General features: G+C 39.4%; 2 protein-coding genes across 4 annotated transcripts in view; both read right to left on the bottom strand.

Annotated features, from left to right (window-relative positions):
• The window catches only part of NEK9 (NIMA related kinase 9), a 42126-nt gene extending 38480 nt beyond the window's left edge, over nt 1-3646 (bottom strand). For 2 of the 3 annotated variants that reach the window (XR_002796224.3, XR_011648301.1), the window contains exons 1-2: nt 3031-3419; nt 634-811 (exon numbers count right to left, since the gene is read on the bottom strand). Coding sequence is in view for 1 of the 3 variants with exons in the window: in XM_004455177.5 (XP_004455234.1) it covers nt 634-811; nt 3031-3249 (397 nt within the window). In the remaining 2 variants the exon portion in view is untranslated. Of the gene's footprint in view, nt 1-633; nt 812-3030 lie in introns of all 3 variants that reach the window. The other variant, XM_004455177.5, reaches the window with a different exon arrangement.
• A 4116-nt stretch (nt 3647-7762) lies between these two features.
• TMED10 (transmembrane p24 trafficking protein 10) overlaps nt 7763-18170 on the bottom strand; it is a 57698-nt gene continuing 47290 nt past the window's right edge. Inside the window, exons 4-5 of the mRNA XM_004455178.5 lie at nt 11380-11506; nt 7763-10941 (exon numbers count right to left, since the gene is read on the bottom strand). Coding sequence (XP_004455235.1) covers nt 10820-10941; nt 11380-11506 — 249 coding nt within the window. The 3' untranslated portion in view covers nt 7763-10819. The remainder of the gene's footprint in view (nt 10942-11379; nt 11507-18170) is intronic.

Below are 18170 nucleotides of genomic sequence, written 5' to 3'. Positions count from 1 at the left end.
ACAGACTCTTTTAAGATGAGGAAACTGAAGCTCATAGAAGTAAAGTTTCCTGTCCAAAGTTACAGAAGTAGAAAGTAGTGGAGCTTTGGGATATGGGTTCAGAGTTGATTCTCCTAACAACTAGGCTATACTGCTATCTTACAAGCAAAATGGACCAAAGAAATCAGAAACCAGATAAAGGACATACTTTACTATGTATTATTTTCAGTTATGATCTTCTGACCACTATTAAACAGCAGCGTTTCATTTGAAGCCAATATAAATATCACCGATAAGATTTCATTAACTCTTATATCAAACAGTACCAAGTTATACTATGTCTCTAATGCCTAACTAATGCAATTTCCTGAGGAAAAAATCTTGAAAAATGAATATAAAATCCAACTAAAGAAATAATGTAAAGATGGAACTATAATCACAAGGAAAAATTTCAACATGCAGGGGAAATTCCCTTTCCTTATTTTGTATATAGCTTCAAAACTCTTCAAGGCCTGAACTATTTTTCCTAAACTCTAGAAACCCATTTAAAGTTTTCATCACTGTGTATGCCCTTTCTTTTTCTTCTTCCCTCAAAGTGAGTATGGGTAAAAAAGAATGTCTTCCTGGAGGAGGTCCCACTGAATTCTACCTTACCATTACAGTATTCGAGCTCAATCAGCAGGGTGGTATTGTCCATGAAGTGATTGTAGTAGGCAATAATGTTGTCATGCTGCAGCAACGCCAGAATAACAATCTCATTCAAGGCATCACGACGTTCCTTCTCAGACAGTCGGGTCAAATCAACTTCCTTCCACACAACCAATGAGTCATCCTACAACACAGTAACAAAGGTATCGTGCTTTCCGCTAGCCTGGCAGTGAATGAATCTACACCTGGATCCAGAAGCCCAGTAGGAAAACTTCCCAGATGGGCAGACTAGTTTCTTTCTCTTTTTTCTTTTAAAAGAAACATGAACAGATCTTAAAGGCTTTGCATACAATTGAGCATCATAATTTCTTGCTCCACTTAATTTGCATGACAGTTCCAAGTAAAAACATGGAATAAGGGTAGAGCTTAGAAGATTCTAATGAGGGCACAACAATCTGCTAGACATGATGGGGAGTGCGACAGGGCTAGAATATTGGACTAGAGAGTTGAAGAGCAGTTATCCATAGCTGACCACCACTTCTTGTAAGCCAGAAACACTGAACTTGCCTCTAATTTTATAAACACAGACTTCTGTTTACTCATTCTGGATAAGCATAAGTTATGTCTAAGAGCTCTGAGTTCATTTTCCTCACCTTGCTCCATTATGCACCTTTTTATCTACTCTCACATTTTTAAGTATCACATGCTTTGCTCTATTCTTGAAAGCCTAGCTCCCAACGTTCACTCTAATTCTTATAAGAACTCTAATTCTTTCCTGATACTGCTCCTCATCCCAGGAGCACCCCTAACTAAAAAACCTGCTTTTAGAATGGTTCTGCCAAGCCTTTAAAACTTCTTTGGGAAGACCCTTACGACTTTTACTTCACATTGACTCACTGAAACCATTCCCTTAATGGTCAGAGCTAATATACTGAAATGATATTTGCCCATTCTTTTTAATATATTTACATATATAACTTAAATGCTATTTGTTTACTAACACAGCTAACTTGTCTTCCTATTGAAATATAAGCTTGGGAAAAAGGGATGTTTCTAATTAAACTTTGTAAACCCACAGATCTAATAAATATTTGGTGATACGGGTAATGCCATGAGTTTTCAGGAAGTGAAATCAAATTTAATTAAAACAACCCCAGTAATCAAGTCCAACATGATAATGGAAAGGCAAGGACAAGGAGATGAGTTTCAGTTCTAGTCCAAGGTTAACTTCTAACTTAAATGGGCAAGTCATTTAACTACACTGTCTTTAGTTTCTCTAACTACAAAACAGAAATACCGATGCTTATCTCCTCTTTCTCATATTGTGAGTACAAAATATGAAAACAGAATATTAATAATAATAGTAACTCTAACATCCTATATTAATGTGGCACTTAGAATAAAAAAGAATACTTCAAAGATATTCTCCTACAAAGACCTCACTCCTGTCTTTCAGCCTTAAAGTAGTGCTGGCTTGGAACACATATCAGAATCCTTCAGATCAGATGATTCACCTAGAATAAGACCTTCAGCAATCACAGCAGATTCTCATTAAAGTTTAACTATTCTAGCAGTAGAGTTCCCACTGCAGGGTTTTAGATCAGTATAACATTCTTAATTTGAGGCTCAGTGAGCCACAGATTTCTTCAGGGATGTATATGTATGTAAATATGGGTGGCGGGTATAGGGGAATGGGGAGGGGCTGTAGAGATTGCTTTGCTTACATTAGGCTTTTAAAGGGCTCTTTGTTCCCAAAAGGTTAAGAACAAGTGGCTTTGAATATACCAATAAAGTATGTCTCATGCATTACCACTGCTGGATCAACAATGATGAAGAAACCAACATATGACAATCAACCCAATGATCTTTAAGAACCAACTCCAACTGAGTGTTGACAACTGAATTTAAAGATAAAGTGAAAGATAGTGTCGTTGCCACTCGCATGGGAATTCTGAAGCTATACCCTCCCTCTCACCCTGACCTTGGGGAGCTATACAACATGAGGAAGTAAGTTTTGGCAATACCTTACATTCGTATATACCACTTTAATTTACAGTTTGCAAAGCACCTTCATTTAGTACTCAACATAACCGTAAAAATAAAGATTATCACTATTTTTAAAGAATTTATCACCAATCCCATTTTACAGATTGGGAAACTACGGTTCAGTGAGATCAGTGACTTGCTCAGTTCCCCGGTTAATCAGGACCGAACGAATTCCTGGTGCAGGTGATAAGAGTGGCGGAGACGACCCTGTGACCTACACCCCGCGGGCGCCCAAACACTCTGTGTCGACGAGGTGCAAGTAGAGGGGAAAGCCAGCACTGGTAGGGGCTGTCGAGCGGGGCCGGGAAGGACGGGCTTGGGGCGGCCCGGGGGACTGCGGGAGCCAAAGGCCGCTACCTCCGTGCGGCGGTACAGCGTGGCCTCCCCGAAGGCCCCGCGGCCCAGGACGCGGATGGGGATGTAGTGGAGCTCCTCCTGTTCCGCCGCGCCGCCGCCGACTCGCGGTCCCGAACCCGCGTTGGTGACCGGGCCCGAGTCGCCGCCACCCCCGGACTCGCTACCAAAGTCCGAGTTGATGGAATCGCAGTGTCGCTCGTACTCGCCCAGCACCGACATGGCGGCGGCCTTCAGGACCGATGTGCGAGTCGCGGGCGGCGTTGGCCGCGCTGCGCCTCCTTCCCTTCAGACACCGGCCCGCGGCTCCGTCAGTCCAGCAGTCCCGCGAAGTTCCATGGTGGCTCCTTCCCTCTAACCCGGAAGCAGTTCTCGGTGCTTCCGGCCCGACTGGGTTTTCTCCCCCTTCGCTGGCTCTACATCGCGGCTTGCTGCCAGAGGGGAAAAATGAGGCCTCGAGCTGGGGTAGACCTACGCGTGGTTGCGACCTCGTGGAATCGAAGGGCTCCGGTAGGGTCTAGGGCGTTATCGGCAGGACACCGTCCAGAGTCTGTAGACCGCCCCCCGCCCTCCCCTGCTCCCCGGCCACCTCCGGCTCCCCACAATGCTTTCGAGCTCTGGAGCTCGTCCCGTCTCGTCTGGTGCCCGCATTAGCGCAAGAGCAGTGACTAGGGAAACAGCCCCATCCAACGTTGAACAGCGCTCTTTGTTTAGAAACCTATTAAGTAATTATAGTAATATTACAGTAAGACGAAATTTGCCACCGTGTCAGTGGGTCCTGTTATTTCATCTTCCTCTCCTATAGAACTCCAAAAATATTTCAAGTGTACTCTCCTGAAACCACCTCCCCCTCTCCTTTTTCCAGACTTAACATTCACCTGAGTGGTTTCCAGATCTTTGACCATCTGATCTCATGCAACATTTTTGCGCGCTAGGTGCTAGACACTGTGTTTTGCAATCTGTAATGCTTCCTGCCCTCGGCAGAACTGCAATGCAGTGAGAAAACTAATTCCATCAGTTAGGTTACCTTGGATAACTTCACATGCCCGAGCTCATTTTTAAAATAAATAGGACCTACATCACAGGGATAACAGCTAACATTTAAGGTGCTGTGTTCCAGGCACTATACCAAAGGGTTTCCACGTATTTCCTCACTTAATCCTCAGATTATTTCCATTTTACAGAAGAAACAGATATAGAAAGGTTAAGTAACTTGCTGGATGGTACATAGCTAGTAAGAGGAACTGGGCGTTAAACCCAACAATCTGGCTGCAGAGCCATGAAAGCAGGAATTAGGGGTTGAAAGTTCATGTAGTTGGAGCCCAAGGTGCATACGGAGTAAGAGGATCCTCACCTGTCTTACAGAGTTTGGCTTTTCCGGAGGACAGTGGAAAACTGGAAATGTTTAAGCAGGGAAGTGTATGACTAGTGTGACTATATTTGTCCTAATTTGCTGGAGAAGTCCCAGGTTACACCTGTTTTCCCAGCGTAATAGAGCCTTCTTTTATTAAGTGCCCAGCTCAGACAATAAACAATATGGTCATCTCAGATAAAACCAAAATAATGCTTTACAGAGAACTCTGATGACAATGTGGAGGACAAAGACTGGAGACCGAGTGGGAGGCAGGCAGTTTATATTCTAAGGGGGACAAAAAAGGCTTACAAATCAGGATGAATGGAGATGAGGTCCAGATTTAATGAATTCATCTGAGGAACATTTAGAACTTTGCAATCGGTTGAAATATGGTTGGTGAGGTAGATTTGAATCCAGGAGACTCACTCCTAGGTCTCTAACTAGGTGGATAGAGATAGCAAATGTAGGAGGAAGACAATTAGTAGAATGGGGTGAGAGGTGTGAATGCTAATGAGTTCACACTCCAGCCTCTACAGTTCATGAATGTTCCTTTTAAAGCACAATACCCAACACTCCGTACAATATTCTATATTGAGTCTCAATAAGAGTATACAGGGGGACCACAGGCTTCTTTGATCTGGATCCAGTATTTCTATTAATGTTATGAGCCTTCATAATGATGGTCCACTTGTACTTAACTAAATCTCTAGCTCTTCTCACATCCAGTTCAATCCAAAGTAACACAGCCCTCCCACCATATCACATCTCTCATTTCCTACATAATGCTTATCTATAAAATACTGGCATCTTCTTAAAATTTTAAAATTATGTCCATTCACTAGACTATAAACTCCTTAAGAGCCTGGACTTTGCTCTCTTGCTCACTGCTATACAATATCAGTGCCTAGAAATGTGCCTAGCACTACAGTAGAGATGCAAATATTTTGTTCAGTTAATATCAGATTATTATCCTGTATGTAACCTTTTTTTTTTTTTTTTAACCTAAATGAAAGACTGACTGATAACCCATTAAATTGTATTTTGTTGGCGGCAGACTTGGCCCAGTGGTTTGGGTGTCCATCTACCACATGGGAGGTCCGCGGTTCAAACCCCGGGCCTCCTTGACCCATGTGGAGCTGGCCCATGCGCAGCACTGATGTGCGCAAGGAGTGCCCTGCCATGCAGGGGTGTCCCCCACGTAGGGGAGCCCCACGCGCAAGGAGTGCACCTCGTAAGGAGAGCCGCCCAGCACAAAAGAAAGTGCAGCTTGCCCAGGAATGGTGCTGCACACACGGAGAGCTGACACAACAAGATGACCCAACAAAAAGAAACACAGATTCCCGTGCCACCTGAACAACAGAAGTGGACAAAGAAGACGCAGCAAATTGACACAGAGAACAGATAACCAGGGTGGGGGGGGGGAGGGAAGAGAAATACATAAATAAATCTTTTTTTAAAAATTGTATTTTGTTGATTTTATCCCAGAGTTCTAGATTGTACAGATATTTAAAATTTTTCATTCAATCAATCAACAAACACTGAGTACGAACAGGTGTCATGCACTAGATTATAACAGAGAACAAAAAAACATGGTCCTTACTTTCATGGAGCTTACAGTCTATAAAAATAACTGGGCAATTACAAGTAAATAAGGAAAGTATAAGATTCTAGAAGGGAATATAGGAAGGGCACTTTTCCAAGCCATATTTGCTGGATTAGCGAAGGCTTCCTGGAGGAAGAAATATCTAAAACGTTATGTTAGAGATGGCTAGACAAAGTACAGAGATTGCTCCAGATAGAGGCCACTCCATCTACCTCCTCTTATTAAGTAGGCTTATTTATCTGGATATTTCACAGAACTTACCTCAGCACATTTAACACAATAGGTGCTCAAGAAGTATTTAATTGTAAGAATGGAAAAAACAATTACATAATTAATTAGAGAGATTGAGTAGGTTTCAGTTGAAGCCAAAATTCATTTTGCTGGCAGCTCTGCAATGAGGAACTAGATAGTTTTCTGTAACTTGGTTAGCCTGAAACTGTGAATCTAGCAATAATGGATTAATATCATAAGTTTAACAGATATATGTTCTACTCCATCTTAGAGAATACAGGACAGAAACACACTCAGTTCTTCATTATACTGGACATAACTGAAACTAAATATTTGACCTCTGAATATTCATACTAGGTTCAGAAATACTCAACATTTATTCTAAAGGTATAACTGATTTTAAAGTGCCTTTGATCAAACACAGATTATTTGCAGTTATATTTTAGCAAGTATATAGTTAGGACGCTATGCAGCGAAAGTTCCCAATTTGTGAGTGGCAGATCCCCAAGGGTCACAAAATTATTGTAAAGATGAATCTACCAAAGTCCAAGCAAAGTCTTTATCTGTACTGTCTAATACGGTTAGTCACAAGCCATATGTGGCTAACGAATACACGAGTTGTAGCTAGACTGAATTGAGATTGCTGTAGTGGTAAAAGGAACACGAGATTCCAAAGACTTTATCTGAAAAAGAGCATGTAAAATACCTCAATCATTTTTAACTATATATTGAAATGACATTTTGGATATATTGGGTTAAATATATTATTAAAATTAATTGTACCTCTCCTCTTTTTTTTTTTAATGTGGTATTTAAATGTTTAAAACATTTGCAATGTTTTAAGTTTTAATTTAGAATTACCCATAGGGCTTACATTATATGGGACAATGCTGTGGTTGACTGAATAAATAACTTAAAAAACATGTACCACCATTTATCAAATATATGGAGATGCTATTGAGGCAATTAAATTTAAGCTTTACTGAATTATTTTCTCTAAAAGTAAAACATCTGTGAAAAATGAAACATTTTGATGTTAAAAATTTACACTCAAATGTTGGGAATCACTACTTTATAGTCTATTGATTTCACTGATAAATGTTTATGACCCGATTTTGGGGCAACAGAAGTCATTAAGAGATCAGACAGCAAATGGACAAAACACTTCATGTTGACTCTTTGAAAGAGGCTTTTTGAAAAATGTTGAACTGCAAGTAAAAGGAGAAAATGGTCTTTACCTGCCAGGGTAGGGTTTTACATGGATGCTTTAAAAAAAAAAAAAAAAGCAAGGGAGAATTTTCTTAATGAAAGAAGCTGCAGAGAAGTTACAAAAATCTACTGGGTTTTTCTGAAGATGTATAATTATGTACTAAAAGTTTACTAGCTCACATAAGCTTTATCAGTCTAGAGTGAATTAAGGATAACAATATTTATTCTCTAATTCATCAGGTATAATTTGCCATACTTTAAAACTGAGGGATATGGAGTAATTATTGTCAATCCAGGCAAAGAGCTACTCAAGAGTGAAAGAAAAAACACATCTAAGATGGTTTCTACTAGCCTTTATTTGAGAAAATTTACACAAAAATTCCCAATCCCTTACAAGCGAAACTGTATAAATCCCACATGCCTCTTTCCAATTAAACAAACAGAAAGATGGCTTCATGACAAGGGTTTTTGATGATGGAGAGTATAACAAAGCTTACTTAAACTGTATCATCCTCATTTATTTTATATAGACAACAATGTTGAATAATATGCTTAAAAATGGAGGAAAGCAGGTAACATCCTCATTTTTAAAACTGATCTGCTCTTGCCCTTTTAGGCAAACAAATTTACTTTTTAGAAAAATCAAGATCTAAATATCATCAGAATGAAAACAAAAGCACAAATGCCCAAGTTTTAGCATGAGTAAAGGGAAGGACAAGAAAAAATTTCAGGGTCACAAAGCTCAAATTTTGAGTTGCGTTTGGGAACAACACTAACAAAATAAAATATTCCCCATTCCTATCTTCTTTGACATTTTGCCAGAACAGAAGGCCAGAGTCAAAGGAATAGCATTCATTGCTCCTAAAAAGGGGAAAGGCACCAGTCAGAAATTTATGAAAGAGCATCTTAATTAGGCTAATGGTATAGGATAGACTTTCACCTTTAAACGTCTAAATATGGGTCTTAAGCCACAAATGTGTTCATTCTTTTTCCTACTTGGAGGTATCCTCTGTCATTTAGTGACAGACAGACATTCTCAATATCTGCTGTCCTATGGCAAGGATTCTACTGCCAGTTTCTCAAAAGCAGTACCTATCAATTCTTAACAGCAGAGGGCAATGTTGCACAAGTTAATCAAAGAACCACTTTTATGCCACACAAGAATTCATAGAAGTTGAAGAAAAAAAAGTTTCTGGGTTCACAGTAACTAGAACATTAACAAAATAGCCTGAGATTTTAACAATAAAACTCACTGCTGCTTCTAACCTTTGTACTTTACCAGATCATCATGGCAGTGTTCTCTGTTTATTCTAATATGTCTCTTCTTAACTGCAAGCTGCAAGAACCTAAGTCCTGCCATTCTTACCACTGCAATTAGACAAGCCCTTTAAAAGTAGGCAGGGTTAAAGAGGTTACAGATAGCACAATTATAATAATAGTCTTTCATCAACTATAATAAAGGTACCATGTTAATGTAAGGTGTTAATAATGGGGTCAAGGATGGGGGACCATATTTTCTGCAAATCTACAATTTATCTAATAAAAATATTTTCAAAAATTTTGATTACTGGAAGGATAAGTCTTACCCACTTTCTAGAGAAGCAGAACAAGTTTCAGGTGACAGTATTTTCATAACTGTTTATGAACATCATCATTTGTATCCACACTTTCTCTTACATTAACATTGACCTCTAATTACCTTATTTTCATTTCCACAGTGACTCTTGGTTTTGCTTTTGCAACATGTAATTTCAAGTATTTACTCTTTTCATGATCCTTACAGATGTACTATTTTATACCACATATGTCTTAATTCTCTAGACAGAACACATAAGGACAAGAATTAAGTCAGTAACTGGCTATGTACGAAGGTAAATTTTACTTATTTTTTCCTTGGTAGAAGTTGTGTTAAAATTTTAAGCAACCACTTATCTGAAATAGACTTCTATCTAAGATGTATAAGGAACTTTCAAAACTCAACATTAAAAAGAACAATCTGGGCAAAAGATATGAACAGACATTTCACTGAAAAGGATATGTAGATGGCAAATTAGCAAGTGAAAAGATGTCAACATCATTAGCCATAAGGGAAATGCAAATTAAAACTATAATGAGCTATCACTGCACACAGCTGTCAGAATGGCTAAAATAAAAAATAGTAATACCAAAGGCTGGTGAGGATGTGGAGAAACTGTATCACTCATACATTGCTAGTGGGAATGTAAAATGGTACAGCTACTCTGGAAAAGAGTAGGGTAGTTTCTTACAAAAATAAACATGTGCTTATCATATAACCCAGCAATTGCCCTCTTAGGCATTTATCCCAGAGAAATGAAAATTTATGATTACATAAAAACTTGTACACAAATGTTCACAGCAACTTTATTCATAATGGCCAAAATGTGAAAACAATCCAGCTATCTTTTAATGGGTGATTAAATAAATTGTAGTAAATCCATACCATGGAATACTATTCAGTTATAAAAAGGAACAAACTACTGATACCTGCAAAAAGTTTGATGGTTCACAAAGGAATTATGCTGAGAGAAAAAACCCAATTTCAAAAGGTTACACACTTCTTGAAATGACAAAATTATAGTGATGAAGAAAAGATTATTGGCTGCCAGTGATGCGGGAGGTGGCTATGGCTATAAAGGGTTAACACAAGGGAATCGTGTGATGGAGCTGTTTTTATCTTGTGGTGGCAGCTACACAAATCTACACATGTGATAAAAATGCATAGAACTAAATATACAAACACAAAAAAGAAAAAGTTCAAGCAGTTGAGCACAAATATTTTAATTCTCTAAACAAAATGAAATTTTCTTTTAGAGTTATCTACAGTTCAAACCTCAAATCCATGAAGTGTCATATCCTTTATCCTTTTAAGAGACATAAAATTATGAAAGAATATCACAAGGTACCTAAACATCTCAGCTAAGGGTCAGAGAAAGTTAATGGTGTTTTCACAAGGAAACCCAAAGATGACAATCAGAATGAAACAAGTTCAACATGGTCATACAAATCTTGGTAAAAGGACTAGAGTGGAATCCCAAGCTGGTGGGCAGGTGGGAGAAGAAAAGAAAACATGGTTCAAACAGCTCACACGAGGAAACCCAGTACAGTAATGCTTTGGCATTATCTAGGTTACCCCCTTTTTTTTTAATAGTCCAATTTTGCAAAATCAGTCCAAATCCTACCAAGTTGAAAAGAAGTCCCTCGTTGGCTTGTTGGGTCTAGGTGGTACCCCATGTCCCCCCACCCTGAGAGAGATCAGTTCTGGCAAGAAAGCTCCAACGTGCCTTGATGGTGCTGTTGGTAGGGTGCCATACGGTAGGCACATCCCAGCGATGTTCTGCTGGCTGAGATACAAGGTGGGAGGGGAATGTGCCTCATTACTCAATCAACTTCTTGGCCTTGAAGAAGCGACGCAGGTAGAAGACCTGCCAGGTGGCTAGTCCAATGAGACAGAACATTGAAAAGATGCTGAAGTACAGGACCCTAGTGTTTGTTGACTCTAAAGAAAACAAAAGCATTGTAAATGTAATGAGGTGAGACTCAGCTGGCTAAAAAATGAACAGGAAAAAGAGACAATTTCACTCTGTCCCTAGGTCTTACAGCAGAATTTCAGATACATATTTTAATTTTTGCAATCCAATATATAAAATATTAAAAATTACAAAGATTAGTACTATCAATTTGATATGCTATAAACTAACTGAGAATACAGTCAACTACTTATCACAGAATAAATTCCTATTCTCTTGAAAATCCAACTAGGCTTATTTACTTTTAGGAGCAACAATGTGAAAGCAAGCAATTTCCCTTCTTCCTTTCACCCACCCCCCACCTCCTCTTAACAAAACTTAGAAAAGGGTACACCAGAATTTAAAATTTGAGATCTATCCCCTTTATGAGTCACTTATTGAGAAAACAAGCACCACCTCCCCCTCACCATTGGTATCACGCATCTCTTCCTCTCGCTTCTTCATGTAGGCAAAATCATTAACGATGGACTCTGAAAGGTCCTCTAGGCGTCGCAGCTCTACTTCTAAAGGTTTGAGCTTCTCAACTTTTGCAATCTGTAAAAAAAAAGAATTATGAACCAATTCCCTGAAAAAAAAAATTGCTGATCAAGGACCTACGACAATAGAGGAGTCTTTTCAAAAGTTTTCATCAGGCAGCGGACTTGGCCCAGTGGGTAGGGCGTCCGTCTACCACATGGGAGGTCCGTGGTTCAAACCCCGGGCCTCCTTGACCCATGTGGAGCTGGCCCATGCGCAGTGCTGATGCGCGCAAGGGGTGCCCTGCCACGCAGGGGTGTCCCCCGTGTAGGGGAGCCCCACGTGCAAGGAGTGTGCCCTGCAAGGAGAGCCGCCCAGTGCGAAAGAAAGTACAGCCTGCCCAGGAATGGTGCCGTACACACGGAGAGCTGACACAAGATGACGCAACAAAAAGAAACACAGATTCCCGTCCCGCTGACAACAACAGAAGCAGACAAAGACGATGCAGCAAATAGACACAGAGAGTAGACAACCGGGGTGGGGGGAAGGGGAGAGAAATAAATAATCTTTAAAAAAAAAAGTTTTCATCAAACTTATATCTCTTTCACTTCGATTAAAATCACTTTTTTTGGAGTAAAAAGGCTATTCGCTATTTACAAGTTTATTTCTGAGTTGCAAAGATTTTTTCCCCTTCCCATGTTTTTAGAATTTCCTGTATTCTCCCATTCAATATTGGCTGTCACAACTAGACAGAAAATGCAAGGAACTTTTTTCTTGCACCTATGTAGAAACTTTAGCAGCAGAAAATCACTTGTGAAGTACCATAATACGGTAAACTGTAAAATAAGATATTGTTTTCCCATGATTTCTGACTTTATAATCCACTTTATCCTTCTACTCATGTCTAAGAAATAAACAATATCATTAGTATAAGTGTGAGAGTCATGATATTTGACCAAACCTGGTTTCAGAAAAAAAAACCCACTGCATTTCCAATAGTGCAAAAGAATGAGTATTTATCCTTTTTTTAAAAAAAAAAAAAGATTTATTTTATTTATTTCTCTCCCCTTCCCCCCTGCCCGTTGTCTGTTCTCTTGTGTCCATTCGCTGTGTGTTCTTCTGTGTCCACTTGCATTCTCAGCGGCACCGGGAATCTGTGTCTCTTTTTGTTGCATCATCAGCTCTCCTTGTGGGCGGTGTCACTCCTGGGTGGAATGCGCTTTTTTCACGCGGGGCAGCTCTCCTTGGGGGGCGCACTCCTTGCACGTGGGGCTCCCCTAGGCAGGGGGTGCCCCTGCATGGCATGGCACTCCTTGCACACAGCAGCACTATGCGTGGGCCAGCTCACCACACAGGCCAGGAGGTCCTAGGTTCAAACCCTGGACCTCGTATATGGTAGGCAGCGCTCTATCAGTTGAGCCACATCTGCTTCCCAGTATTTATCATTAGAAGCATTAATAACTCAATATACAAGATTAACGAATTTGTTTGCTCAATTATGTCCTACAACAGCTTCAAGGTTTATATACAGCTCCAAGAGCCAAAGGTATGCTTTAAAAATTACACTGAGGTTTTTTGTTTGTTTTGGAATCACATAGCCCAGTAATCAAAAGAAATCTCCAGGAACCTCCCTGTCTGCAGATGAATGAAGGATGTGAGAAAAACACTGTTTGCCTTTCTCTACATACATGACTATGAAATCGCCAAGAATCTCCAATAACTAAAGGCACACCATACAAGAACCAGGATTTCATAATTTTAAGTATTTTTTCTTATCAATCTTAGATTATGACTTGTTTTAAAATAGGGGTATACCAAGTTTTCCAGCTCTTAAAACTCTTACATACCAATTCTTAAAATTTTTCTACAGAGGGAATTCTTCAGTAATTCTTTCTACACTTGCTTCTTTACTCCCTATTTGCCTTACATTCTTTTATATATACCTATCTATATATTTTTTTAAGATTAATTAATTTATTTCTCCTCCTCTCCTTGTTGTTTGCACTTGCTGTTTGCTCTCTGTGTCTGTTTGTTGTGTGCTCTGTGTCTGCTTGTCTTCTTTTTAGGAGGCACTGGAAACTGAATATGGGACCTCCCATATGGGAGGGAGGCACCCAACCACTTGAGCTACCTCTGCTCCCTGCTTGTGCTTGTGTCTCTCACTGTGTTTCCTCATTATGTCTCCTTGTTGCATCAGCTTGTTGCGTCAGTTTGCACTGCCAGCCTATCATGTCAGCTTGCTCGCTGTCTTGCTTGATTTCTCTAGGAGGCACCAAGAACCAAACCCGGGACCTCCATGTGGTAGGCAGGCGCCCAACTGCTTGTGCCACATTTGCTTCCCTCCCTATATTCTATTATGTTCTACGGAAGACTCTTCTTTTTTCCAATTCACTCCCCTTGTTCTTTGTTAAATGTTAATAGTAGTTAACACATGGGGTGAGTAGGAGGAGTGTAGGGTGGTTTTTATGTCTTCTTTACTTATCTATGTTCTTCACTGAGCATGTATAGACAAAAGTTATTTAAAATAAAATGAGAAACAGCTGTTAAAATAGAGATATAAAAATTGAGTTTATATTTATATACTGAATTTACATTTAGGTACATAAAAATGTAGTAAAAAAAAAAGTTTTTAAAAAGTAATAATTAAAATACATAACCAAATCATGATATTTTCCATACAGTGGAATAAATGCTATGCAACCAATTAAAAAAAAAAGGACAAATGTGATGGATTTGCAATGATTCACCTAAGTTTTCTTTCACAAAATACATGGTTTCTTCCATTTGAAAAGTGTTGGCTAAAGTCAATCTTGTGACTGACAGTTGCAAAACAGAACAAAGGTAACTATAAGCTCTAACCTATGACTAATGCACTGAGCTAACTCTACCAGCTTTTGGCATCTACCAAATGCCAGTTTTTGCCATTAACCTAGAATATATACCTGTCGATTGATTCTTTAGAGCTGTGGAAAAAGAGACTAATACAGAAAATATATAACTGCCTTAATGCAATGATGTGTTCAAGCTGAACCTCAGTCTGTTTCACATCTTTCCTCCTGCTCTATACTTTTACCGCCAAAGCTTCCTGAATGAGATAGTATAAAGGCAGCGACATTCTTGAGATAAATGAAAGTCTCCCTAAATAGAAACTTGCCAAAAGGAACTGGAAGTGAAACTTATGGTTGTGTCTCTGCCAGCTGAAAATAATATTTTAAAAAATTATTTTGAAGACGACTTTTAACCTGCTTTTTCTGATTAAATGGCAATAGCTCAAAGGCCTAAAACCCAAGAAAGGACGATGGAGCTAAAATAAATATAGTATTGAGGAGGATGGCCTTTTAGACTATAGCCCAAAAAACCCATTCCCATTCCCTTTCCTTTCCAGTGTTCTATTTAATTTTCAGTTGTACAAGCAACATATATATATATATGCTACCCTGGTAAAAAAAAAAATTCAAACTATTCAGAAAGGAAGCTAATAAAAACAAAAAGTCTACCTTCACAGCACCTCAGTCCCTTACTCGGATCACCACATTCTTTTACAGAGGTAACCATAGTTACAAACTCGATGTATATCTTTTCAGACATTGTTATAAGATATATATTATTTGTGCTTATGTATGTACATAAATGTACACAGAAAAATGTAAAGAATACTTTTATAAATGGGATCATACTGTAATCTTAAGATTTTTCCAAAAATGTCATTGTTTATAGATTCACCTCATTCTTAACTCCTGCATAGTATTCCATACTGTATATAGGCCATTTTTTACTTAATCATTAAATCCCTGAACCTTTTTTCTAGTATAGCTCCTATCCCAATCACTATACCTTGATTTATAACCAAACAGCCCATTTCTTAACTTCCAAATCTATTTTATTTCTTCAACAAAATCTCTATTCAAGTCTGTCCTTCATCTAACAAACTATTTTTAGGTTTCTGTGAATGGGATAAAGATATTATTTCCTAAAAAACATACCCGCCTAGTTACTATCTTTAAAAAAACAACAACAAAACATTATTTTATTTTGCTTCCCCTCCCCCCCCACTCTGTTGTTTTTTTGCTGTGTCCATTTGCCGTGTGATCTTCTGTATCTATTTCTCTTTTTGTCTTCTCGTCTTCTCTTCTAGGATTCACTGGGATTCGATCCTGGGGCCCTCTGATGTGGAGAGAGGTTCCCTGTCAATTGTGTCACCTCAGTTCCTGGTCTCTGTTGTGTCTCACCTTGACTCTCCCCTTTGTCTCTCTTCTGTTGTGCCATAATCTTGCTGCATGACTCACTTGCGTGGGCACTGGGCTCACCATGAGGGCACTGGCTCACTACGTGGGCACTGGGCTCACCATGCAGGTACTTGCGCGGGCACTTGGCACACCGCACAGGCACTGGCTCACCACATGAGCACCAATGTGGGCACTCAGCTCACCACACAGGCACCCCACATGCGCACTCGGCTCACTGTACAGGAACTTAACTCACCATGTGGGTACTTGGCTCACCGCACGTGCACTCAGTTCGCCACGTGGGCACTGGCTCACCGCGCAGGCACTTTCTCTTCTTCTTTTTCACCAGGAGGCCCCAAGGGTGGAACATGGGTTCTCCCATATGGTAGGAAGAAGCTTATCGCTTGAGTCACATCCACTTCCCTCTTTATTTTTTATATTAATATTAATTCACAATCTAGAAAACTTAAAACTCCAAGAGACTGAACAATATTGAAAACTAATTTTTCATTTCAACCACCTAATACACCATGGATACTTAATGGCAAACAAAACAATAATGTATATATTTGTAGTTTTAATCTAAAGATCAAAAGAATATTTGGAATCAAAGAACAAAAAATCTGTTCAAACACCAAGTGACTTAGCAATGAAATGGTATTAAAAAAGTAATTCTGTGCAGAAAAAAAAAGGGAAGAGGGAGGTAGAGGAGGGACTTCCTAATTCTAAAAATGTTTGCTTGTAAAAAGAAAAGAATAAAAGTCTTCCACTATACCAAATTAAAAACTGACAAACAAATAAAGAAGACCTGAAAAGAGCAGCAACTGATAAACTGATATTGAGGATGTGGGGTGGGGGGAGGAGAGCACATAAGCACAAGTCAAGTCAAGTAGTCAGTGGTACTGGCACATAAGAAAAGATACACAGACCAATGGAACAGAACCACGAGCACAGAAAAAACCCCACACATCACCAAGTGATTTTTTTTTTTTTTTTTTTTTTGAGGTACCAGGGCCCGGAGATTGAACCTGGGACGACTTATGTGGGTAGGTGGGGCTCAACCACGGAGCCACATTGGCTCCCCTGAGTTGGTTTTCTCATTGGTTTTGTTTGTTTGTTTGTTTTTGGAGGCACTGAAAACCGAACCCAGGACATCCCCTGTGGAAAGCAGGCACTCAATTGCATGAGCCACATCCACTCCCCCAAGTGATTTTTGACACAGGAGTCAAGTCCACTCAATGGGGCAATCAATTGTAAAAAGAAAACACAAAAAACACAAAAACGAAAAAACAAAAAAAGCTTTGCACTACAATATAGAATTAGCTACAGATTTTGATGAAGAGTTATTTGAACAAATATAAAAAGTTTTTACTATTTTAAGACTCTAGCAACAATGCTTTTTGAGTGCTTACTATGTGCAAGGCACCAAGATAAGGTATGATCTCCGCTCTGAAGATGTTAACAAGACTTGTTAACAAGTCTTACAGAGAGGTTCACATATAATGCTAGCCATACCATACAGCACTATGTAATATATTCTACAACTAAGGTACAAGTTTAAAGTAGAATAGAGAGGGAAGTGGCTGTGGCTCAACCAAATGAGCTCCTGTTTACTATATGGAAGACGATCCTGGGCAGAGAGGCACAGGCCCCCACATGGCGTGGAGAGGCGCACGAAAAAGATAATGACATAACCAAATAGGAAAAATAAAAACACATAGAATAGAGGGCAGCGGGTATAGCTTAGTGTGGCTCCCCATGTATGAGGTCTCAGGTTCAATCCCCAATGCCTCCTAAAAAAATATAAAAAATAAATAAAAAATAAAGTAGACTGGAAAGAAAGAAGTGATTAACTCTACTTGGAAGGATAAATAGAAGCTTTAAAGCAGTCTAAGTCTCCTAAATTGGGCAGATGTTGAAAGAGATGAAAGAATGACATTCAAAGCTAAGGGGAATCTGTAAATCAAGACATGGAAGCAGGAAAGTACAGGCCATATTTGAGATCATGAGCAGTCTAATCATAAATAGTCTGATGTGCTAAAACTAGAATAAAGATGGTTTATGTGTGTCTATGCACATGCTCCAGCAGACTCACATGCTTGGGGGAGAGTGGTGGGTAATTACAGAATATAAAGCTAAAAAGTTAGGCTGAAGAAAATAGGGAAAGAGAATGAAGAAGGTAGTTCAATGAGTTAGACCTACTAATGTGTGCCCAGAATGCGCTATGTGCTTTATTTATTTTTTAAAACTACAAATTCTTCCTGTGTTTTTTTTTAAAGATTTATTTATTTATTTATTTTAATTCCTCCCCTCCCCCCGGTTGTCTGTTCTCTGTGTCTCTTTGCTGCTGTCTTGTTTCTTTGTCCACTTCTTTGTCATCAGTGGCACTTCAGCGGCACAGGAAGTGTGGGCGGCGCCATTCCTGGGCAGGCTGCACTTTCTTTCGCACTGGGCGGCTCTCATTACGGGGCGCACTCCTTGCGCATGGGGCTCCCCTACACGGGGGACACCCCTGC

This window comes from Dasypus novemcinctus, chromosome 3 (genome assembly GCF_030445035.2).
Source record: "Dasypus novemcinctus isolate mDasNov1 chromosome 3, mDasNov1.1.hap2, whole genome shotgun sequence".
Lineage (NCBI taxonomy): Eukaryota > Metazoa > Chordata > Mammalia > Cingulata > Dasypodidae > Dasypus > Dasypus novemcinctus.
The sequence above is the reverse complement of the archived record's forward strand: the minus strand, read 5'-3'. Positions and strand labels throughout refer to the sequence as shown.